The sequence below is a fragment of the Doryrhamphus excisus genome, linkage group LG10, assembly GCF_037039965.1.
Source record: "Doryrhamphus excisus strain RoL-2023G ecotype Guam linkage group LG10, RoL_Dexc_Guam_v1.1, whole genome shotgun sequence".
NCBI lineage: Eukaryota > Metazoa > Chordata > Actinopteri > Syngnathiformes > Syngnathidae > Doryrhamphus > Doryrhamphus excisus.
In genome coordinates this window covers 7,884,945-7,911,197 of record NC_136366.1, presented here as the reverse complement: position 1 = coordinate 7,911,197, position 26,253 = coordinate 7,884,945, and the positions used below count along the sequence as shown (strand labels likewise).

The following is a 26,253-nucleotide window of genomic DNA, read 5'->3' as shown; positions in this document are numbered from 1 at the left end:
TCACACGCACGTGCACACAGAGTTCAGTTCCAAGTAGTTCATGGTGTTATATAAATAATATTTGTAAATAAATAGTTATTTTCTTGTCAAACAGCCATTTCTGTTCTGTTTCTACTGCTGATTACGGCTTTTTTGCAAAGCGGACTGGTGTGAATTGGTAACCGTTGCAATGTAGAATATAAAAAGCAACATTATCAGTGTGATGTTGTCTTTTTTCATCAAAATACAGCCATGTTGTTCCTCCACACATACAGTAAATCGAAGCCGTGCATACGTCAAAGGTGAAAAGTTGAGACGCCAGCATGTCCGAGGTGAGACAGTCTTGAGGGGAAAAACTAATTTGAGCTGCTTTAGAAGCGCGCAAACAGCTCGGCCTTCTCTCCAATTAGAGCGCGGCGTCTTGTGACTACCGCCCGTCGTCATGGGTCAAGCCGGCGAGCACAATGAGGCCCTTTCACGAGGCTCGCAGCGCAACTCAAAGAAGGCCGAATTGATTTGCCCGGATTCATCTTATTTATTCATAGATCCACTCACGAGTCCAGTAAATAACAAATGTGCCTTTTAATGGACCCTGCTTCGGTTCCGCTCCATGTCTGGTCTTACGTAGTCGCTTACGCTCTCCTCCAAAGACTACATTCTCTTGTTAAACATTGTTGATACATACATCGATGCCTTTTTCTATGTAATCTTGTAATCTCTGTAATCCCAAATGTATTTCACCTAACATTTATTTAAAAATAATAAGTTAATAATAATAATGTTATATCCTGTATTTATTTATATATTATGCAACATTTCTGTCATTTTTATATATCATTTGCAAACTATTATTATTAATTATTTATTTATTTTAGCACATTTTTTGCTCCTCTTCTTTTACTTCCTCATCCCATAAAGCATCAATTTATTTTTCTACTGTACATACTATATACTCTCTATATATATATACTATATATTATATAGTCTGTCCCTGTTATGCAAGTGTCAACACAGGAAGTGACCCAACTATGGTAGTAATTGCTCGGATTAAATAAAATCTGCTTCTTCCAATTTCTTTTCAGACATGTTGAATTGCGTGAGTTTAAACATGAGACGTTCTTTTCATTGTTAAAGGGGACCTATGATGCTTTTTCCACTTTTCTGACCTATAAATGTAGTTAGAATGTTCTATTTTGGTGATAAACCATGCCAAATTTTCAGATCATGAGGTTTGAGCCCTGAAAAAAGTTTGGGTTTGAAAAGGCGTGGTCAAAGTGTTCCTTTGTGATGTCACAGAGCGCCCCTCTGTGACTTCCTTATATGGTTCATAGTTAGGAAGCACTTTGGGCGTCTGGCCAAACGCAGCGGAGTGGGCGTGCCCGGAGGCGGAATAAATTAAAACTGAGTGTTTTTGTCAGGAAGCACAAATAAATACAACTGGAATAGGTGCAGATTCTAGAAGATCAAAAATGTTGTCTGTGCGGGTTATTGTGTGTAGCTGCTCTATAGGAGACCACAACTCAACACAAAGGGTGGAAAAATGAGCACATCTGAAATAAATGCAACCATTACGAATTAGCATTAGCATAAATCAGCCCAGAAGTCTTTTCCCTGCCAGCCACCCTCTTCTTTGTTTGCAAGCTTACATTCTCAACCCACGCCACCCATCACTTCTTTTAATGTATTTCAATGCCGACTTTGTAGGAGCCCTCCTGGAGGGGGGCCAACATGGTGTCAAGTAGTTCACTCTAAAACTTTGCAGGCATAAAGCTCAACTTTTAGACCTTTTTTTTAAGTGGCGGTGCTTCATTTTAATGTGTGGGCCCCAGTATGACAATAAAGTGCTTTAGAAGTAAGTGTGCAATAACGCCTTAACCGTACAAAAGCATCGTTTTCCATCTCAGTAGTTTGGTCATTAGCTGAAGACATTGGTAATGCAATAAGGTCACCATGCAGCAGTTTGGTGCACAATCAATATTAAAAATTCATTTCAAGAAGCCAAAACTGAAATATGATTATGTGGGTGTGGACCGTGTTTGCCCACTCACGATGTATCCGTAATGATCCATCCGCCGACCACTCTGTGGGCTGGAAGAGGTTAAAGGCGCACTCGCTGCATTTTGGAGTCGTGTCCTACGAGGTTTGAACGTGTTGGTGTGGATTGACGTGTACGCCGGAGCCCAGCAAACATGGCCGATATTGTTATTTCCCGATACTCTGTAATGACAGGAGCCGTGTAGTTGCATCATGGCGAAGCTCTGTGCGGCCGTGATGAGCGGTAATGGCGAGAAGAAGCGCTTTCAGGATGCATTGCGATGCTCAGGGGTATCGTGGATTGTTTTTGTTTTTCTCACACTGCGGTTTATTGCAGACCATTTGTCTTTAGCACCACCCTGAAACAGGCAGACAATATGTGGCATTGTTGTGGTTACAGGTTGAACCGACTGTCCCGACTGACTGAACCCTAATGTAAGGGTACTTTTGTAGTCATTATGAAATCTAGACATTTTTGGAGATTTTTTTTTATACTTTAAACATGATTTGGAGACGGCACGGCGGACTAGTGGTTAGCGCGCAGACCTCACAGCTAGGAGACCAGGGTTCAATTCCACCCTCCGGCATCTCTGTGTGGAGTTTGCATGTTCTCCCCGTGCATGCGTGGGTTTTCTCCGGGTACTCCGGTTTCCTCCCACATTCCAAAAACATGCTAGGTTAATTGGCGACTCCAAATTGTCCATAGGTATGAATGTGAGTGTGAATGGTTGTTTGTCTATATGTGCCCTGTGATTGGCTGGCCACCAGTCCAGGGTGTACCCCGCCTCTCGCCTGAAGACAGCTGGGATAGGCTCCGGCACCCCCCGCGACCCTCATGGGAAAAAAGCGGTAGAAAATGAATGAATGAATGAACATGATTTGGAGTGCATGAGAAAATGGAAAAGAAAAGTAATCCTTGTTTACGACCATCTAAATACGGATTTTAACATGATCAGACTCATCTAGACATGAATTAACATGAATTATATGATATTATATGAGGCTGAACGGCGGCCGAGCGGTTAGCACGCAGACCTTAAGGAGCAAAGTTAGTAACCAAAACATGACAAAAACTGCCTTGTTTTGGCCACAAACGTAAAAAATGGATGTCCATAGCATACGGATGCATATGCATGTATCTGTTGCATTTTCATTCATTCATTTTCTACCGCTTTTCCTCACAAGGATCACGGGGTTGCTGGAGCCTATCCCAGCTGTCTTCGGGCGAGAGGCCGGGTACACCCTGGACTGGTCGCCAGCCAATCACAGGGCACATATAAGACAAACAACCATTCACACTCACATTCATACCTATGGACAATTTGGAGTGGACAATTAACCTAGCATGTTTTTGGAATGTGGGAGGAAACCGGAGTACCCGGAGAAAACCCACGCATGCAGGGGGAGAACATGCAAACTCCACACAGAGATGGCCGAGGGTGGAATCGAACCCTGGTCTCCTAGCTGTGAGGTCTGCGCGCTAACCACTAGTCCGCCGTGCCGCCCGCATTTTCATATATTATGAAAATTATTCGGTCGAGTGGTTAGCGCGCAGACCAGAACAGAGTGTACCCCGCCTCTTGCCCCAAGACAGCTGGGATAGGCTCCAGCACCCCCCGCGACCCTCATGAGGAAAAGCGGTAGAAAATGAATGAATGAATGATAGAGCGAAGCTGTAAAATTTTTGTAGTATTTTTGCAGTATTGTACAACACTGCAGCAAAAGAACCAATGTTGTCATAGCAGTAAGCTGCTCAGCTAGCCTTAATAGCACGGATAGAGTTTGCTAGAAACAACATTAAAGCTTAAGCTGAGTAATGACTAACTTCGACGTCTTCTCTTCCTCTACAGATGTTGGAGCCAAAGGTGGATGCCGCATCTTGTGAGCTGGGTGGAGTCGGGGTCGACCGAGGGGGGGTCTGCCTCCACTTGCCGGCCCGGGTTTCCGAAGGCGAGGAGAGCAGCCTGTATCCGTCCAGCCCCTCTGAACCTTTAACCTTAAGCAGCCCTCACCCCTCGGAGCCGCTCACTCCCCTGCATGAGGTGTACCTGCCCCTCGGGAGCCTGGGGGGCTCAGAGGAGCGTCATAAGGTGCCCCCCACGCCACCGCCTTCCACCGAGGGAGAGGACTGGAAAAGTATGGACGGACATGAAATGGAGATCTGGAGAGAGGACAGGAGAGCGTATGAGGATGAAGATGGTGCCAGCCGTAAGAGTGAGCTGGAGGAGAGAGAGGATGATGAGGTCGAGCAAGACGAAGAGATCAACCTGGTGGTGTCCAACCCAGATGAGGACAACGCCTCTGAACCGCCCGACACCAACGCCCCACCTTCCTCGTCATCGTCCTCATTCGTTATTCCTGAGCTGCGCCTGGACCGCTCCTTCAGTGCCGACGCCCTGTCCTCCCCCAACACGGACGAAGAAGAATACGACGAGGAGGACGACGACGACTCTGATGAGGAAGAGGAAGAGGAAGAGGATGACAGCGACGATGCCTACCTGCAGCGCACTGACAGCAAACGCCGCTCCATGGTGGAAGGCGCCACCTGCGAGAAGCACGGAGGGGGCGGGCTTAGTGTGCAGAACTCCCTGCGCAGGCGCACCCATAGCGAGGGCAGCCTCCTGCAGGACCCCCGCACGCCGTGTTTCACCTCCGACAACGCCATCAACTGCCTGGAGGTGGGCGGGGCACGACACAAGGGCGGCTGGACGCTCCCCTCGCCGAAGACGCTGAAGAAAGAGCTGACCAAGAACGGCGGCTCCATGCATCAGCTGTGTATGCTTTTCGCCGGCAGAAAAGTAAGTACATTCATAGTAGGGCACCCCACTGTGCGCCCCCTAGGGGTCGTGGTCAGGATGCGTTGGAAGCTAGTACACGTGGAATACAGATATCTCCTAAGTAGGGGTTGTCTTTTGTTGCTCCAGTGGTGAGGATGCATCCTAACACACAGGAGACGTTAAAAACACACATGACCTTGATATGACCCGCCATTTAAATCCAAAACTTTGATTCGCCAGCAGACACAAGACACACTTCCGTCTTGTACAGTTGTCGGGATGCGTCGCCAGCTCCAGACATAACCTAAATCTGACCCTAATGTGGCACATCTTCCCTGTGATTGGCTGGCCCCCAGTCAGCGGTGACTGGGATAGGCTCCAGCATACCCGTGTCCCGAGTGAAGCATAGTTTCAACTGATATGCCTTTATTAGTCCTACAGGGGGGGGGGGGGGGGGGTTCTAGGTTTGCAGCATCAAAAGTACACAGGAGCATATCAAGGACACATCAAGGTCATGTGTACATGTCGGTCCAGTCACTGGTTTATTGCACGGTTTATTGCAAGGTTAGTGTCCAAGACTTTTGGAGCAGTTTTTGTTATTTTGTTATGAAGGCTGACAACCATTGAGGTCCTCATTGAGGCGCCCCCAACCGCCATTTTGTACCTTTACTTGACCTGAAGGCTGAGGTAAAGGGGAACGGGGGGGGGGGGTGAGAGCGGGGCATTGGTAAATAGATTATTTTTTCTTTCCCACTCCACGGCACCCTGGGCAACTGCCCATATGGCCCATCGCAAGAACTGCTACTGTATATCCAGTAATGCTCATTTTTGCTCTAAAATAATGAAAATATTAGCTAGTATGTGTGGGGGAACACACTGGGAACATCATCAATAGCTCTCTTGGCTTCTTTGACAACAGTGACCTCAAGTGGCAGCATAGAGTAAGTGCATCATGGTCATGTTTTATTATGGAGGATGGCAGGAAGTCTCCATCAACCTTACACTACACAAAACACTACGGACGATTTGATTCACAATATAAAAAAGTGAAAATAGTTCATTGTAACGGAATGATTTTGGTCTCATATATGTTATTTTAATGTTAACACATTTTCTTTCATCTATTATCTGCCATTTATATGTTAGGAAGTGAGCAAACTGTCAGTCATTGCTAACTGAAACGTACAGGCAGCACTGCAGTTCATAAAAGGAAGCTGCAGTTTCAACAGTCGTCCAACAGAGGGAGGCATTCATCACATTAGCATCACGTCAGCCTTCTTAAAAGCAGTCAAACACTTTCCAAGTACACACTTCTCTCGCCATGCAGGTTTTGTGACATGTTTCACAACCTCACTCTGAGTTATCACATGCTAAGTGGGATGCAGAGTGGCCATTATCTCTATGCTATTTATATATTTCAACTTCAACACAAGACAGTCGTAGAAAAACACTCCATCAGTGTTGGACTTCACAGGCCGGGGCTCCGTCTTATCTATTTGCTTTTGCAGCGAGGCTGTCAGCACATTCAGCAGCCTTAAATGGCATTGTGAGTGGATGTGTGTGTGTGTGTGTGTGTGTGTGTGTGTGAGAGAGCGAGCGAGAGAGTGTCGAGGCTAACTTGACCACCCACTAGCGTCATGGACACAAAGCTTCCACTATTTAATGTCATGTGTCACCTCACACACTGTTTTTATCACATTATATCTTCTCAAGGGACAAGATTATACAAATATAACTTGCCTATACTTTAGAGTAGTCCATGGACAGCTTGTATAACAATTTTATATTTCATAGTATTGTCCGTTCACAAGATAGTTTGCTGAAAAATGAAGGGTGTGCTCACTTTTATGAGATAAAAAAGCTATGAATATAATAATAAGTACAGAAGTATGCAAATGAGTGAACCAGCAACCATCTAAGCAAAGAGCCGCACGGCGCTACATCTGTGATGACCTCTTCCTGCCTGGGAGTGTTTATGTCCCCTTCAACAAACATCGTTCTTTCCGCTCTGTACCTTCTCCTCACCTTCTCCTGACATTTTTAGCGAGCAGAGACCAGAGACAATAATATTGTCACTTTAATTTGATTGTCTGACGCATGAAAGTTCAAGTTCGAGTCTCCCATGGTTGCCTGGAACCACGGGCATTGACAGTAAAATGACAGTAATCAGTTTCACTTTTTTAAAATTACATATCCAAGTGAAGGTGTCATGGTTGGGATACTGACCCTGCCCTCCGAAGTAAAATATCCCACCTTGTTCTGCTTTTGTCCCGTCCCGTTTTTGTACAATCTGTTTTCTAAAACCCAGTGGCGCATATTTTAGAGGGGCTTCAGACCCCCTAAAACAGTGGTCTCAAACTCAATTTACCTGGGGGGCCACTGGAGCTAGGGTCTGGGCGAGACTGGGCTGCATCAGGTTTTCCCCCCCAAAAAAACAAAAAAACGCATTTATTAAAAACAGAAAAATATACAAACTTTTTCAGTGCTTTGGTTCCGATTTTCTACAATAAAAGCTCTGATAAAACATCCCACTGTTCTCAAATATCTTAATTTTTATTTTTCTGCACAAAATAAGATGAAAAATAAATAAACAAATCAAGAATAAAGGAAATCAATCAATCAGTAATAAATAAATATAATAATAATAATAATAATAAAACGGCAAATAACTGCAGGGTCTTGAGACACATGCTAACTCGCAAACTCGAGAGCTAGCGACCTAAATGGTAGCCTTCAAGTTATTTCCTTTAAACTTAAATAGCCAAAAACTTACCACTTCCACACGGATAGGGAGGATAACTATTAACAGTTATTTAACCTTTAACATGAACTTTTATGAAACGTAATATTTTTTGTTGGGTACATGATACCATACAGCATCCATATCAATCTTGCGTGGGCCGCACTAACATTAAACTTTCATATCAAGGCGGGGGCCTCAAACTAGTGTCCTGCGGGCCACATTTGGCCCATGGGCCGTGTATTTAAAATGTTTGTAAGGCCCCCTAAATAATTTGATATTTTTTATTGATTATATTTTTTGTATTTTTTAATTTATTTTTTAAATTTTTATTACAAAAAAAAATCTCTGACCAATATTATATAATAGGGCAAAAGCATACTAATAAATAAGCTAATAAGCAGGCTAATACTACCCTACTACTACTAGTAGTAGTAGTAGTAATAATCAGAAGAAGAATAATGATGATAGTAATAATAATAGGCTAATTAATAATATAATAATGATTATTATATCATTGATCACTGTCCACTGGACAGAATGGTTGCAGAGCTTGAGCAGCGGTTTCGCAGTGTAGATTGTGTGTACTTGTGTACATTTAATGGTGGCCTAAAACAATTGAGTATCTCTACTAAATCTGTCCAGAAGTGGGAAAGTTATATCACGGTTCTTGTTCCTTATTTGTTTTTGGGATTTATTTTTTTTTGACTGTCTACTACATTCATTCATATCCTGTGCATCTCCAGGGGGCTAAGCCCCCTCTGTCCTCAGAACCTAGTGACGCCCCTGCTGAAACCATTTTTGTTAACATATGCTAGCCAGCGGTAGTGAAAAAAAGGGAAGGAGTGATAGCTCCTTGCAGGTATAAAAACACTAAAATGGCAGCATTAAGGTTGTAAAATACATACCACCCTTTCTTTTCAATGGGATAGAAACCTGCAGCCAGTTTACTCCATATATATATCCTATATATACCTACTATATTTACCGATATAAAATCATGAAATAGCCATTAAATCATTGCTCCAGTGATGTGAAATATTGCACATTACTAGCAAAAAAAACTGTTTTCTTTCTGCCACCACCCTAACAACAAAAGCCCTCCCTCACTTTTAGTTCGACGTCTTCCTGTTTATGAACATTTCCTGAGACGTTCCAACAGATGCTTTTAGCCAAACATTGAATGTTTACGGGCCGTAAAATATTTGTTTGAAAAACGTGTAAATAGCGTGTGCGGTGTTAACGTCACGGTGGCGGCGCGCTCAGACGGGAACACAGTGGGCGTACTGGAAGTTAACCACTAAGTTCCGTCCACGCTTTGACAGGAGTACAGTACAACTAAACAGGTGTAAATCGTACTTCCTTCCGTGTGTAGAGGGCTCTAACAATATTAAAAATTATATTTATTCTTTAGTGAATAAATTTCCAAACCAAAATTCAACATAGACGGCTTATATTTACTACGGAAACTGGCTGTACTATGTTTATACATGCTGTGGTCCAAACACATATAATATATAGAAGCTAAAAGCCATTCTTACTAAACCATCTTTTTTCTAATCCATGCTGAGTTTATTGCTAAAAAACAACACATCTAGTGATGCCTAATAATAATTAGTCCGCATGCACTTTGCACCCTTTTGTACCCGCAGTTTCCCAGAGTTGCACTTTAGTGAAAAGCAGTGACTGGAAACTGAAGTCACTGTTTTTGGCCCTAGAACAAAAATATCTGTCTATTTTCGTTGGGGGGGGTGGGGGGGGTAGCCTTCAGTACACCACTTTGTGTGACAAATGTGTTGTTGCAACTCATGCCTTACCTCTATGCATCACACACACGGGACCACGCACGTGACCCGAGCTAAAAATAGCTTTAATGAATATTTTCATTGGCTTTATGGAAAAGATGGGTTAATATGTCGGGGTGATGAGTCATGTTTTGTCTAGAAGATCGTACCATGTAGACCCAGACATGGTACTCATCACTAACAGCACGTTCGGAAACGGCCAATGATCATTTTAATCTCTAAAATCCCCCCCCACCACCCCATCGTTGTTTACTCAAAGGCCTGCACAAAAGTTCTCCGGGGTTCAAATCAATGTGGGACACGGCAAGGTTGGAAGTGTCCGCTGAAATGCTGAACATGCAACAGGTAAATATTTACAAAGAGCGTAACCACGAACGCCGCAGTCAACACCGTGTTCCGCCAGCCAAGAAGCTTAACTTAATTGCAACGCCATTTATGGTGTTTAACTGGAGGGTTTGCAATAAATTTTGGTAACCGCCGTCCTTCCAATAAACATCTTAAGTGAGCTCTCCCACTCTAGAGTTGGAACTTTCCCCATCTACAAAGTGCTCGTATGGCAGTGGAAGGTAGAATTGCTCTAAAAGTAAAGGTCGTACATTTTGGTAAGTGTTTGCCATGAAATACTATACTATACTATACTATACTATACTATACTATACTATACTATACTATACTATACTATACTATACTATACTATACTATACTATACTATACTATACTATACTAAACTATACTATACTATACTATACTATACTGTACTATACTATACTATACTATACAATATAATACAGTACTGTACTGTACTGTATAGGACATTGTCTCAATTACCAAGTATGCAGATTTGAGCAATATTGCGTTAAAGTCCCTTTGATCAGTTAGCATTCACATCCAGTTCTTGCTCAGACATTTCAACATGACTCTAGTAAAACCATTTTTTTATTTTGTTAAAAAGTATCTAGTTTGGAAATCGCCGAACACAAGAATTTAAGAAGAAATCGTACAAACACAAAAAAGCTACATTGGCACTGACTGTACGTAAGACCGAGTGTCTGTCGAGTTTATGCAGTCGCTGGTATAATGATGGCCTGCGCTGATGTTTACCTTATGAAGGAGATGATCCAGAAGACCTTCATTGCTGCGTCATGTGTGTTTGAGTGGCAATGTTTACAGCGGTTGTTGCCATAGTGCTATTATGGCTAGAACCAGGAGCGGGTTACAATAAAGTTGTTATGGCGTCATTACACTTGGACACCAAGTGAATGAGTAAGCCAGACGTTTTCTAGATCCTGCTGGGAGCTTAAACGACATTGTACGTAGCTCCACTGACACTTGCAATAACACGCGAACACCTGTGCACCACTCGGCAGTCTGAACGGTACATACATAGTGGTACATACGCGGTACATATGCGGTACATACATGGTACTTTCCCAGTACATACGTGGTACATACGCAGTACATACACAATACATATGCGGTACACACGGCGGTACACACACGGTACATATGCGGTACATACGCGGCACATATGCGGCATGCATGGTACATACACTGTACTTTCCCAGTACATGCACGGTACTTTCCCGGTACATACGCGGTACATATGCAGTACATATGCGGTACATATGTGGTACATATGTGGTACATACGTGGTACATACACGCTACATGCACGGTACATACACGGTACTTTCCCAGTACATACGCAGTACACACGCGGTACACACGCGGTACACACATGGTATATACATGGTACATACACAGTACATACACGGTACATGCGCGGCACATACGCGGCATGCATGGTACATTCCCAGTACATACACGGTACTTTCCCGGTACATACGCGGTACATACGCGGTACACATGTGGTACATACGTGGTACATACGCGGTACATACACGCTACATGCACGGTACATACACGGTACTTTCCCAGTACATACGCAGTACACACGCAGTACACATGCGGTACACACACGGTACATACACAGTACATACACGGTACACACGTGGTACATACACGGTACATGTGCGACACATACGCGGCATGCATGGTACATACACGGTACTTTCCCAGTACATACACGGTACTTTCCCGGTACATACGCGGTACATACGCGGTACACATGTGGTACACACGTGGTACACACACGGTACACACACAGTACATACGCGATACATACATGGTACATACACGGTACATATGCGGTACATACACGCTACATGCACGGTACATGCATGGTACATACACGGTACTTTCCCAGGACAAACACGATACTTACGCGGTACATATGCAGTACATATGCCATACACACGCGGTACATACACGCTACATGCACGGTACATACACAGTACTTTCCCAGTACATACGCAGTACACACGCGGTATATACACGGTACATACACAGTACATACACAAAGTATCAGGAACAAGTTGCATTCCATGCTTGCAAACCCAGGCTGAATTTTCTACACACAAGCACTCATGGACACACAATCAGTGGCAGCTCTGGTCAATGCAAACAATGATGGGAGCACACATGATGGCCTGGCAGGAAGGGAGGCGGGACAATCGGGCTCAAGGTCCTTTTGGTCCCCAAATGTACCGAAAGATCACTGCTTGACAGCTAAATACTGGTATGACGTCAAACTCTATGATTTAAATGTCCCAAGTCCGGGTCATATGATGAGAATGGTTGTTTCTATACCGTTGACTCAGCAACCATCTTCCGGTTAGCATGTAGGTTTGTAGCGCTTCCACACCGGAACCGCCGGAACAGAAGCAGAATAGCTTCCATAAGTGTTAGAAGAAACCGAACTAGCAAATTTCCAAATGCATACGGATTCCGACCACACAAGAAAGCCCCCATAGACGAAAGGTCTTAAGTCATCGGTTGTTTTGTGGCCGTTTATGGCTCTAAGACACTCCGATGTTCCGTGTTACGTGTTGTTTACATCCAGAAGAAGCACAAACGTCTACACGGGAAGGTGCGTGACCTGCATCACTGGCGTGTTTGTGGCTGACAACATTCCAGTTCCTGATGCCCGACATCTGATCTTGACTCTCTTTCCTGGAAGAGGCGTTTAGAGATTCCGGTGCTTTGTTTATCTTGTATGTTTGGCTGTCACGAGCCAAAAGCATCCTGACAACATTCCGACCTTGTTTGATGCGACAATGGTACTGTCGACCTGTTGCAACATCAGGACCAATCAATGGATGCTAATGTTTACATTTATGGAACGCAATATTTAAGTATTTGAGAACGATTTTACGAATGGATTTACATGGATTTACATGACTTTTTATAGGAATATCTGCTCGTTCTTTAAAAAAAAAACACGGTCTTGAATACAACTCAAGTATTACCATCAGAGCCAGTGGTGTAATGCATGTAGAGTATGGCCGGTCTGTCCTCCGTCTGACCTTGCCGTGACATCCTAGAAAGGTCAGCATGACTCCGAAAATGCCCGTAATATTTTATTGGACAGTGCCAGTCCCGCGACTGGGTAACTCGATCACTTCTTTGAGGAGGTCTGAGAAATGACGTTCAGGCGTTAACATCCTGTGACAAGCAGGAAGCAGCCATCTCCTGAGCAGTGTGTGTAGAAACACACACACACACACACACACTACTGTAATCAAGTGTGCAGACAATGCGTCTTTTGTTGGTGTGTTGACGATGTAGCTTGAGGATATAATGAGTCAGTATCCTGTCTATGGGTCAGTGGGTTCATTCTCTGATATTTGCGATTATTATTATGGCCTGGCGCTTACAGTCTTCTCATCGCTCGGCATACCAGCCTTCATTTTAGCCCAAATATTTCCTTTATTTGCAAGAAAGTTGGACAAACATTTCCTGTGGCAAAGACAATGAGATCGAGAGCTCGGTGGTTACGCAACGAAAGCTGGGAATGCTCTGTTCAAGGTTGAAAACCCTGGAAGCGGAGGTGGCTATTTCGGTTTGTGATCACTCTCCAGTGTCTCCTTGTTTAGATATGACTTTGGGTTTATGTTATCCGAGTCCTACAAAGGCCTCTCACGGCAGGAGAATGTTTCTGTGGTCCGTGCCAAGATCTACCAGGGAGAGCTTATCACGCTTCCAGGTCTAAAAACACTCGCTGCTAGCTGTGCGCATATATTTGTTTTGATTTTTGCGATCCTTTCGCCCCGTTACACAATAGGAAAACTAATACATTTCGTATAAGCAAGGTGGTATTTTTGCAGCTAGCAGGAGTCCAGTTTTTGTGCCCTTTTCCCAGAGAGGTTTTATGACCTCATTAAAAATACGAAAAGCACGACTCTTCACTTTCAGCGTCAATTTCAGTTTTTCTTATTAAAAAACCAAAGAAGTAAAATCGGATCATTTCTGCAGTTAGGTAACAAACTACAAAATGTAAAAGCGCAAAAGTTCATCGATTAATTGATGATTAATTGATTATCCAATTGGGCGGCACGGCGGTCTAGTGGTTAGCGCGCAGACCTCACAGCCAGGAGAGCAGGGTTCAATTCCACCCTCGACCATCTCTGTGTGGAGTTTGCATGTTCTCCCCGTTTTTCTCCGGGTACTCCGGTTTCCTCCCACATTCCAAAAACATGCTAGGTTAATTGGCGACTTCAAATTGTCCACATATGAATGTGAGTGTGAATGGTTGTTTGTCTATATGTGCCCTGTGATTGGCTGGCGATGTAAATGATGAAAGCGGACCTGAATCCCAATTCCGAACTCTCTCAAGAAAAGATGTTACTTTAAGATGGTAAGTAGCTTTAGCATTTCCAGTAATGTAGCCTTAGAATTTGGACCACTGGTGTTCATGCAGCAAACATTGTTTGAGTCTTGGTAACATGGCCTTGGCGGCAACTTTACTACTTGGAAGGAAGAAAGCCGCCGAGGAGGAGTCAGATGACGCGTGAGAAGGGAAGGACCAATTCCTCATGTCTGGAGGACGTTGTTTTGGGTTGACTGGGTCAAGAATGTCTCCATAGCTAAAATATTGTTCTTTGATTGGGTTTGTTGCTGCAGGAAGCAGCGGAGGAATGTAGACTTTGTTGTGCCAGATTCAGACAATTTGGACCGTTTTTGTGAGGCAGCCTTGTTGACCTGAACACCTGTACTTGCTGATGATGCATTTCCATAGACAACACCAGGGTCGCGGATAGGGTGCTGGAGCCTATCCCAGCTGCCTTTGGGCGAGAGGCGGGGTACTGGTGGCCAACCAATCACAGGGCACATATAGACAAACAACCATTCACACTCACATTCATACCTATTTGGAGTGGCTAATTAACCTAGCATGTTTTGCTTGGTGCTCACTTCCTGACTGTTACTATTACTGTTACTTTTTCCTTAAAGTATAACTGAAGTCCATCCATCCATTTTCTATGCCACTTAGACGGGGTATACCCTGGACCGGCAGGGCAAATACATGCTTTAGGAATGTGGAGGAAAGCAGAATACCCGGAGAAAACCCATACATGGGAAGAACATTCATTTTCTACCGCTTATCCTCACGAGGGTCGCGCGGGGTGCTGGAGCCTATCCCAGCTGTCTTTTTGCGAGAGGCGCAGTGTACACCCTGGACTGGTGGCACATACAGACAAACAACCATTCACACTCACATTCATACCTATGGACAATTTGGAGTCGCCAATTAACCTAGCATGTTTTTGGAATGTGGGAGGAAACCGGAGTACCCGGAGAAAAGCCACGCATGCACGGGGAGAACATACAAAATCCACAAAGAGATGGCAGAGGGTGGGATTGAACTTGGGTCTCCTAGCTGTGAGGTCTGTGCGCCTACCACTCGACCACCGTGCAACCCCTTGATCCAACATGTAGCCATTTATTGTAACATTTGGACGGATGGATTTTTAGTAGTTTCCATAGTCTCCATCGACTCCATTTAGCAGCCATGGCCCTTAGTCTCTTCTTGGATAAAATTGACTGAACCAAGTAACTCAACTGTTTCTGGTCATGCCACACATTTGCACTGTGACTTGTTGCTAGGCGGTATCCCTGGGGCTTCGTTAGCACGTTAGCTAATAAATCCATTTTTACTTTGAACCTGTAAAACTTACTAAAATGTATTCATAACAGAGGCATTTATTTATACAAAATTATTTCGCAATGACATACCTCTTGTGTATCTGTGCTGGAAAAAAAGCGCACCTGACGCAGAGAGTGATAATGTGACCTGACGTTGGTTAAAGACGTGTTTGTTGGCCCACGTGTCCACCTTCACACGTGCGTGTTTGGACAAACAAGCGTTCGGCTGCAAAGGCGTGCATTTCACACGTTTTGTGTGTGTGTGTGTGTGTGTGTGTGGTGCGCATGTGTGCGTGCTCTTATCTGCAGTACTATTTCGCAACAGTTAACCTGACGTGTCAACATCTGCAACGTTCAAGTGCCTCGGGGGTCCTCAGCCGCTGTGATCTTTGGCAAATTCTTTGTTTTCAAGCATGTGAGCGGTCTGTATAAATAAATGTGCAGACACACAAACGCACCACGGCTATTTTTAGTGAAGGCTGAAGACTTTTATACGCTTGACTGGTCACAACCTGTGAGCATGTGTGTGTGTGTGTGTGTGTGTGCATGTGTTGGGTCTCTGCTGCGTCTATGGCGGACCTCTTAACTGGGAGGCAAGAGGGACAGAAAATAATGATAATAAAATATTTAAAAAATAATAATAATAACATTAAAATTAAAAATAATAAGGTAAAAAAAACAGGGATTTTAAAAAAATTATAAAAAATTAAAAATAATTGGCACAAATTCTTAAAGAAACAGAAAAATGGATTTTTAGATTTTTGTTTTTTTTTACACAATGATAATACAGTAATTTTTAATTTTTATTTGTTTTTTATTATTATTTTTTCCACATTGAGCATAAAAACATATCTGTATTCTACAATAGGGAATTCAGTGGACACGAACCAACAGCATTATTATGTGCACCTGCACAGTCTAATAACATCCAGTGCATGAGATGTATGTATATATATATTAAAAAAATTATAAACGATAAAGCAGAAAAGCATATGCTCAGCATGTGGCTCCTTTAATGGCTTCAGTCTGCATCGTGTTCAGATGTTCTCTTGGTAAGCAAACATTAACGGTGACGCCATTTGTTGTTTCAGTCTTGTCTGCTACGGCTGTAGAAATGAGGCTTTTTAGAGGCGTGAAATTCTCCAGGAAAAAAAAATACTAAAGTTTGGTCAGCTGCTGGAATTAAAGTTCACATCTGTTAGTTATTTTTCGGTTTTGGTTGTTGTATGTAAGTATCACACTAAGCATGACATTTTCTTAATTAGAATACATTTAATATGTATGTGTTGTCCCACCCTCAACAGACACCATTCATTCATTCATTCATTCATTTTCGACCGCTTTTCCTCATGAGGGTCGCGGGGGTGCTGAAGCCTATCCCAGCTGTCTTCGGGCAAGAGGCGAGGTACACCCTGGACTGGTCGCCAGCCAATCACAGGGCACATATAGACAAACAACCATTCACACTCACATTCATACCTATGGACAATTTGGAGTGGCCAATTAACCTAGCATGTTTTTGGAATGTGGGAGGAAACCGGAGTACCCGGAGAAAACCCACGCATGCACGGAGAGAACATGCAAACTCCACACAGAGATGGCCGAGAGTGGAAATGAACCCTGGTCTCCTAGCCAACAGACACCAGATATTTAAAAAAGGCCAATTTATAGTAAATGTGAGCAGAAAAAATTGTGCATCAAACCCTGCGAAGGTGTGTGAACTTAGCCTATAATATCTGTGATGACGTCATAAATGGACAAATTGATTATAACTTTACTGTAACTGCATCAAATGCAGTATTAATACAGTACCAATACAGTAGCTACCCTTATTAGCAAGGAGAAAACAGAGTTTTTGTTCTTTTATTCTTTTGTAAATGTGACCAAAAACCGATATACGTGCCAAGCTGGGATATTAAACCAAAATAGGACCAGAGAACATATCCGTGAGTGCAGTAGGTGCCACGATGCAACGTGAAAGGGTGAATGAGGCCATCAGCCAGCACATTCCGGTGTGCTGTTATCCATGTGGATCTCATCCAGCTGGAACGTAGCAGAGCCGTGTCAAAGAGCGTCGCGTCTTTTGCATGCAGGCAGCTCCCAGGACGCACACTGACCTGACTCGAAAGGACCCCCACGTCTTCTCATCGATACCGCTGAATTATCTTCTCTTTGGGAGCGTGGTTGTTAATAGAGAGCAATGTGGCGTCTGCGCCGTCCCACAGTGACGTAACGACACAATAAGCTGTCTCCTTCGTATGATTTAGTTAGAGTACATCTTGTCCTAAGGGAAGCATACGAAATACTGTCATGTGGTGTGAGCCTGTAAGGATTCTGTGCCATCTCATGTGTGGCGTATTAACTCTCTTGGACACGTTTACATCAACTCCTGTTCAATTAGCCTGTTTCTTTAGGAATCCCATACTTTTTTATAAATACGCCGTCAAAGCTCGTCCTTATTTTTAGACTGCTCCCACGTCCCAATTCGCAGTCAGTTGTGACTGTCGTCTCAAAATGTTGATGAGTTTCGACCCCCCCCCCCCCAATCTTGTCCGGACATACTACACTGTAAAGTAAGCTCATGCATCTACTGCTCAACTGACTTCGTTTTGGGTTTGAAACCTTGTGAAACAAATGAAAACTGTCACTTTGGTTGTTTATATGCACATTTTAAAGAAAAAAAAACGCATTTGATCACATGGTGGACCCTAGAGCCCTTTTTAGAGAAGTCAACACAAGGGAAATTATAGCCTCTGCCCCGCCCATAGGTAGATGAGCCCACCCCAACCTCTTCACAGTGGACAAACAGGCTTCGCTACACATCTTAAAAAGTTTATGGAGCTTTTGAGGGAGATAAATTGGTCATCTGCCATTTAACTCAAACATACATACACATAAACAAATAACGTGTCATGACCGCAGCAGGGCGGTCGAGTGGTTAGCGCGCAGACCTCACAGCTAGGAGACCAGGGTTCAATTCCACCCTCGGCTATCTCTGTGTGGAGTTTGCATGTTCTCCCTGTGCATGCGTGGGTTTTCTCCGGGTACTCCGGTTTCCTCCCACATTCCAAAAACATGCTAGGTTAATTGGTGACTCCAAATTGTCCATAGGTATGAATGTGAGTGTGAATGGTTGTTTGTCTATATGTGCCCTGTGATTGGCTGGCCACCAGTCCAGGGTGTACCCCGCCTCTCGCCCGAAGACAGCTGATATAGGCTCCAGTGAGGTCCCCTCGTGAGGAAAAAGCGGTCGAAAATGAATGAATTCGGGTCATTCGGGTTTTATTGAATCTAATCAGATTCAATACAAGAGTTCAAATAAAAAATGGCCCATTTAATGATATCTTTACAAGGGTTGCTTTTGGTGCGGTAAAACTGTTGCAATCCATTTCTAATATGTTGGTTCTCCAATGAGGCTAAATGTGGGAACCAGAATATTAGAAACAGCTCTCTGTATGATGCAGTGCAGGTCCACACCACTGTAAACCACAACAGTAAAACAATACGGTTAAATAGGCCGATATTTAATGGAACTCTTGTATTGGATGTCTTCACCTTTCACCCTGACACACACCTGTGGTGCAGAGGTGACACAGTTTGTGGATGGTGTGCATAAGATATAGTTAAGCATGCAGGGGGGTCCATGTTGGACCCCTGGCTAAAGTCAACAACGAAAAGGGGGGTGGGGGGCATTCCCGAAATATTGCAAAGTGGAGGCCAGTAATACACACCATGTGTTCCACCAACTGTGGTCTCAGATTCAGGTTCCTGTAATACAATGGCTCATTATGTAGAGCCCCCCCCGCCCTTTCACACACACACACACACACACACACACACACAATAGGGCAGTTTCAGGCCATCAGATTAGTGGCGACTGACCCCTTCCCCACCCTGAAGCAACTTCCCTTTCCTTTCTCAACCAATGGGAAGGCAGATTAGGCATGAAGTGTAACGTGAAACCAGGAGAGGGGGCTTCAAGGCATGGTTGTGGAGAAAAGGGGGGTGGTGGGGGGCAGAATCAACTCATTTTTCCTCACTATTGACTGTCTGCAAACGGCATCCTCCACATGCAGACCACACACTTCTAACTTGGGGGGGGGGGTTGTTTCCCTCCACTCATGGATTTCGGCTATAGATTGATCGTTCCCTTCAGAAGGCTCTGTGGGTTCCTGGCCGGGCCGCGCTCAGCTTGACGTTGCCTTTCTGTAGTAGTGGAGCTCGGATGATGCAGTGTGTGCTCTCCTTCCTCTCCCCCCAGCTCAGCTCCGGATCCCCCTGCAGCTGCGAGGTTCGCCCAGACGGCACAAAGAAGAAGAAATCCAAGAACCTGTAAGTACTTCTCACGTCGGCTTGATATTTAGGAGAAATCCCAATGACAGCTGTCATTCCTGCGTATGACTATATGACTTGCATATGACTGAATTGTGACATTCAAGATTTCATTGAGAAATGAAGGCTCTAAACCAGGGGTCTCAAACACGCGGCCCACGCCTTGATATGAAAATTTAATGTTAGTGCGGCCCGCGCAATTTTGATATAGATGCTGTATGGTATCATGTACCCAGAACAAATTATTACGTTTGATTAATGTTCATGTTAAAGGTTAAATAACTGTTAATAGTTAACCTCCCTATTTGTGTGGAAGTGGTAAGTTTTTGGCTATTTAAGTTTAAAGGAAATAACTTGAAGGCTACCGTTTAGGTCGCTAGCTTTCTAGTTTGCAAGTTAGCATGTGTTAGCATGTGATTCAAGACACTGCAGTTGCGCAATATGTTGTAAATATAAAAAAGTATAAATGTGACTATAGGCGTGTTTTGTCATGTCTACAGGGCTCTAGTAATGCTTGTTTATTTTAATCTAAAAAAATAATTTGTCTACCCACCAACTATATGTGGTTTCTTAAGTTTTTAGGATTTGCCGTTTTATTATTATTATTATATTTATTTATTACTGATTGATTGATTTTCTTTATTCTTGATTTGTTTATTTATTTTTCATTTTATTTTGTGTAGAAAAATAAAAATTAAGATATTTGAGAACGGTGGAATGTTTTATCAGAGCTTTTCTTGTAGACAATCGAAACCAAAGCAAAGTTTATTCATTTTTCTGTTTTCAATAAATGCGTTTTTTTTGTTTTTTTTGGAAAACCTGATGCGGCCCAGTCTCACCCAGACCCTAATTCCAGTGGACCCTAGGTAAATTGAGTTTGAGACCCCTGCTCTAAACTGACAAGACACCTTCTAGTTTCCATACAGCAGTGCCAGATTACATCCTGGTCTGACCCTGACGTAGTGACTGGTAATTCATCCCATTGCAGCTACACCACACCAGCTATGTCAACTACTACACTACCAATGGCTGTAATTACTGAAGTGAAACCAAAAGTATTAGAAATATTTATTAGTATTATTAGTATTAGCATATTTATTCCAATGTAAGACGACTCATAGCACGGCTCCAAGCCTTTTCACTTCCTGGTTGCCATATTTTGCAAGGTCCTGCTCTCATCAAACAAACCTCTGCCCCCTTGTGGCCGCTTTTACGGTGTAAACCTGCACCAAACATGATCTCTTGTATTGTGTAGTTGTGTCACCACCTCGAAGCACCTCTCCCCCAAAACTCATCTTTGGGAGCGAATGGGTTCATCACCTTGGATGATCCACATAGATGTATTTTCAACACTATTTTTCGGCAGGCTAGCCCATAAAAGCTCATCATCATGGGGGGATGAATGAAGTGGTAAATGACGTGTGAGGAGCGCGTGGCGCCATATGTGTGAGAAACACGATGTTTGTGTTTGTGTGTGCTGACACCTCCGTGATTCATCAGCTGCTGAATGAGCCTTTTCACACCCCGCTTCATCAAGACCAAAGCGCACTTAACACTCAGCTAGGACAATAAAGGTCCGCTCAGGAGCTCCATAGTTGCTCATTCTTCTCCGTGAGCTGTGTTAGTTAAGCAGGAAGATTAAGATTCCATAAATTTCTTTGGAAAATGTTTTTCCTGGCGCGAGCTGACGGCCGAAGAGATCATTATTATTCATTATTATTATAACGATAATGCCTCACGGGCATGGAGAGCGAGTTTTAACGACACGTGTTGCTACTGTTAGCATTGTTGCTGTAGTAGTTGTTGCATCAGGAATTCTGCAGAGGACCCCAGGAACTTCTGGGTACCCCAGCTGCTGATTGGCTGCCCAAACTGATTGACAGCTGGGAGATGCCGGTTCTTTCTTGGGGCGGCAGTGGCTCAGGATGTAGAGCAGGTTGTCTGGTAACTGGAAGGTTGGCAGTGTGATCCCCGTGATCCCCGGATGCTCCACCTACCTTGCCTTCAGTGCTGCCCACAGTGGTGCACGAATGGGAATGACATGCATGTGACTACAGATGTACCTCACCACCACCAGTGTATGAGTGAATAATGGCCCTCCAAATCATTGAGACGCTTCTAGCTTAAGTTAAGTCGATGTTGTGAGTCTGGAAATTCTTGGAATAGTGAGCTGGTTCCTCCTACTTTCCTGAAGGCTGCATGACGTACCGTATTTGCGTCATCGAATGCCATTTTTAGCTATTTGTAATAAGGACGCCATTAAAAACCAGTTATGTCTTGTGCCTCTACAATGAATGTTTTCATCGGGGACTGTAAACACTCTAAGATGGCATCTGTGTGAACAACGACGAAAGATAGACATCTCTTAGCATTCCAGAGCCTGGAGGAAACTCCTGATCTATAAGATGTACAAGTGGAAGGAGGAAGTCGGCGTTCATTGATGCAGAGGCATGTTTACAGCTTTAAGCAACTAATTGCATTACACTAGACCAGGTTTTGATTGGGATTAGAACCTGGCATGTAATCAGTGTGTATTCTTTTCAATATCCATATATATACATTTTATATATATATATATATATACTAGGCTGGGAAGAGAATCCATCTTTCCCTTTACGCAGCGCCACAGTCACGGTACAATGGAATTCGATTTAAAATGATAACAATCTTGGCTCAGTTCTTTTTGTTGGGGGCATCATCTCATTCATAAGAACATGACGACACCTTGCTAGGTGCTGTCTGACCAACATCCTCTTCCTCACTTCCTGCACTTCATTGTGTCTGTCCTCTTTTTCAGCATCTATTATACTTCCTGTAAACCATCCTCAATATTGCCATGATCCCTCCTCCCCAGCCCTTTGTTGATGTAGGCCAGGTGTGCCCCCCCCCCACCCCAAGCCATTTACAAACAAGTAGCAACAAAGTTGTAAAGCTTTACTGTACACTGTGAACTCAAATGTTCAAAGTACTTAAATAAATGAAGTTATGCATATTCAAAGTTCTTAAAAAAGTTCTTAGTTATGTCAAGTTTATTTAACATGTTGTTCCATTTTGAGTACTTTTAACTAATATGTTTTGATTAAGGTGGCACGGCGTTCTAGTGGTTAGCGCGCAGACCTCACAGCTAGGAGACCAGGGTTCAATTCCACCCTCGGCCATCTCTGTGTGGAGTTTGCATGTTCTCCCCGTACATTCCTCCCACATTACAAAAACATGCTAGGCTAATTGGCGACTCCAAATTGTCCATAGGTATGAATGTGAGTGTGAATGGTTGTTTGTCTATATGTGCCCTGTGATTGGCTGGCAACCAGTCCAGGGTGTACCCCGCCTCTCGCCCGACGACAGCTGGGATAGGCTCCAGCACCCCCGCGACCCTCATGAGGAAAAAGCGGTAGAAAATGAATGAATGAATGTTTTGATTAAATTGAACTATGGCTATAATAAGTAAGATTAACTTAAAAATATAGTTTACATACAACTTAATCCGAATGCTCAAAATAATTAATTGGTGTAAGTATAGTTTTAACTTAAAATTTTCTTAAAAGTTCCACTTCTAAATGTTGATTGCCAGTTGCATTATCCGTCTTTTCAGTTTATTTAACTTGTAATTTTTTATTAATATGAACTTTTTGCAGATTTGTGTAACCTACTTAAAAGAATTTGTAGTTACAGTAAACCTCGGATATATCGGATTCAATTGTTCCCACTGGTTTTGTCCGATATAAGCGAAATCCGTTATATGCGTATACCGGAAAATAGTGAGGTTAAGATCTCATTCACTGCTGTGCTAGTATTATTGACGTCACTCACTTTTATATTTGACCTAAATCTGAACAATAAACGCGAATATAAATCGCGCAGGCAACGCTGCAAATGACGTCGTATAGCGGCCTGTCACGATTCTGTGAATCGGAGCGCCACGATGCGGCCATCCGATATATGCGAGGGAAATTTAATGGAAATGCATTGGAACGGGACCGGAGATTTTGTCCGAAATAAGCGAAATCCGTTATAAAAAATCCGATATATGCAATAAATTTTTATTGGAAATGCATTACAGAAAAATCGGTTCTTTTTTATCTGTCCGTTGTGAGCGAATTTCCGATATATCCGAGTCCGATATATCCGAGGTTTACTGTACTTATAAAAAAGTATCTAGAAACAAGAAACAATTAAGAATAAATCCATTGCATCAGATAGAGTTGCACTGTGTAGGTTGCACACATTCTTCCTATGTAAAGACTTGAAATGAGAACGAAAATGAAAGAATGGACAATGCATGGCAGAGAGAATGCGAAAAAGAAAGCTATTTCTCTTTTCACCCCCAAATTAAAAAAGTATATCTAATATCAACTCCAAATATTAAAGCTCTGATATACTCAAATGTTTGAGTTTATGAACTAAAAAAAATGTGGCAACTGATTGCCTCACTTTTTTTGAGTTCTGCTAACTTATTCGGGTTTACAGTGTAGTTTCTTAAAATAGTACTGCTGTCATACATAGTTTGGACTGTTGATGAGCATTTTTGTAGTAGAATCCTCATTTTATGTGGAATGAATGAATGAATGAATATTGTTGTTTCATGCCTTGGCTGTAGATTCCAAAAAGCAGCAGTCAGAACACACACAGAGCCAGAAGTCATTGATTTGATTACTCAAACCCCCAAGTCATGTTAGCATATTAACACACAAAGCCGAGCCGGCGTCGGTGGAAGGAATCTATCCTTTCTAAACACTGCAAGACGATTGGGCGACCCTAAGGTCCGCCCCCTCCAGACCCCCGGCCACTATATAGGCCCTAGCCAAAGCCTCCCAGCGGTGAGAGGAATGTGAAATCAACCGCCGCCCTTTACAACACACATGCCGTCACGCCACATAAAACAGCACCCATGTTTCATACGATGGTCGATTTCTCGGAGAAGTACCTGGAGAGGTAAGAGCGGGGAATGTGTGTTCAAATGTGTGTGTGTGTATGTTTGTGTGTTCATGCATCCTGCAGGAATTCTAAGCTGGCAAGAAGCTATGTGACCCCACCATGGATCTCATTTGACCGTCACAGCCAGGGGGGGAGGGAGAGTTCCCATTAAGGCCCAAGTGCCTCCCCAACTATTTTAAAGGCTTTGACTTCCAACAGGAGACATTTTTTAATATTATCATAGGATAGAATAGGAGGCACATGTCTCGGAAAATAGAGCTCCTCTTCTTAGGCACCACGTGATGATGGTGGGATATTTCCGGCTACAATTAAGGACAATTCCCCTTTTTCATGGCTCTTCTAGGAATACTACAGCTACCTTCTTTTCTATGATTAGATTATCAAGGAAAAGCAAAAAAGGACAGGACAAACAGGACAAACTTTGCTAATGCGTTGGTGGTGTTATAGTAAAATGTCACTGACCCATAATATTGGTACAAACTCATATTATTGGCTTTCTGTAAATAAAAAAAATATATATTTGCATTACCTTGACCTTGTGTAGTCTTGCAAAGTCTAACATCGAGTGACCTACAGAAATAGTAAAACATACGATGGGATGGGATGCTGGTGGAATGCTGCTTTGTTCGGAATTCTTCAGGACTAGAAATTGTTCTTGGGTCAACCTGTATCCATCGTAAAAGCTTTTGAACATTAGTCAACCGACCCAAGTTAACGACCAATGACGACATTGACGTAACACAAAGCCAAACAAAAATCCTTCATTTGTGCTTTTTGAACTGATCTCTGTCACGTGAGGTTGACATTTTTCATGACGCCACCAAGGCGGGCACCCCCCCTTCGATCCACAATTTTGATGACTTTAGACTTGACTCGGCTCCACTTGGACTTTAACTTCAGTGACTCGTGACTTTAGTCCGAAGACTTGAAGATACCAGAGGTGTTCCGTGAATACGTTGAGTATAACTAACGTTATTGTTATTGTGTGATTTCCCTTTGAATCTGTCTCATTGAATGCAACTGTTAACATCCAATCAGGTTTAAGAACAAACAACATGACCGTGATTACATTTCTTACTACATTCAGAATGCTGTTGCTTACTTAAGACTTGCAAAACACTGACTTGCAGGGGTTTCCGGGCTATAGGTCACACTTTCTCTAATTTTTCTACATATATACATATATATATATGATTTTTGCAGTTTAATGTTTTTAAATGTTAATCGAAATACTAACTATCATGAACCAAGTAGTGAACATTAATGTCCATAGCCATGAAAGGGCGCCCTAAGCTTGTGACTCTATACTGCTCTTGAACTCCAAATGAGATCGAAAGCTTGGTGAACTTACGGGTAACTTGCTTGTTTGTCTCGCTGGTTTGTGATGTTAATCAAGTTATTCAGCCTCTCAGGTATTTTCTTTATGCTGTTATCTCTTGCTGCATCTTCCATGACAGATGTTTTGAGCAATTTGTGGCTATTTTCCTATATATTTTGTTACAATGTTACGAACCTGGTGGTAGCTCCATGTTAGCGGTTAGCGGTCATTTTCATTCATTCAATCATTTTCTAACGCTTATCCTCACGAGGGTTGCGTGGTGCTGGAG

The 26,253-nt window shown here is 43.1% G+C and overlaps 1 protein-coding gene across 9 annotated transcripts in view; it reads left to right on the top strand.

The window, feature by feature from the left end:
* The window catches only part of rgs3a (regulator of G protein signaling 3a), a 91,729-nt gene that overhangs the window by 55,220 nt on the left and 10,256 nt on the right, over positions 1-26,253 (top strand). For 8 of the 9 annotated variants that reach the window (XM_058065057.2, XM_058065050.2, XM_058065049.2 and 5 more), the window contains 2 exons: positions 3,864-4,811; positions 19,641-19,711. In XM_058065057.2, coding sequence (XP_057921040.2) covers positions 3,864-4,811; positions 19,641-19,711 — 1,019 coding nt within the window. Of the gene's footprint in view, positions 1-3,863; positions 4,812-19,640; positions 19,712-24,550; positions 24,644-26,253 lie in introns of those variants that run through there. The other variant, XM_058065056.2, reaches the window with a different exon arrangement.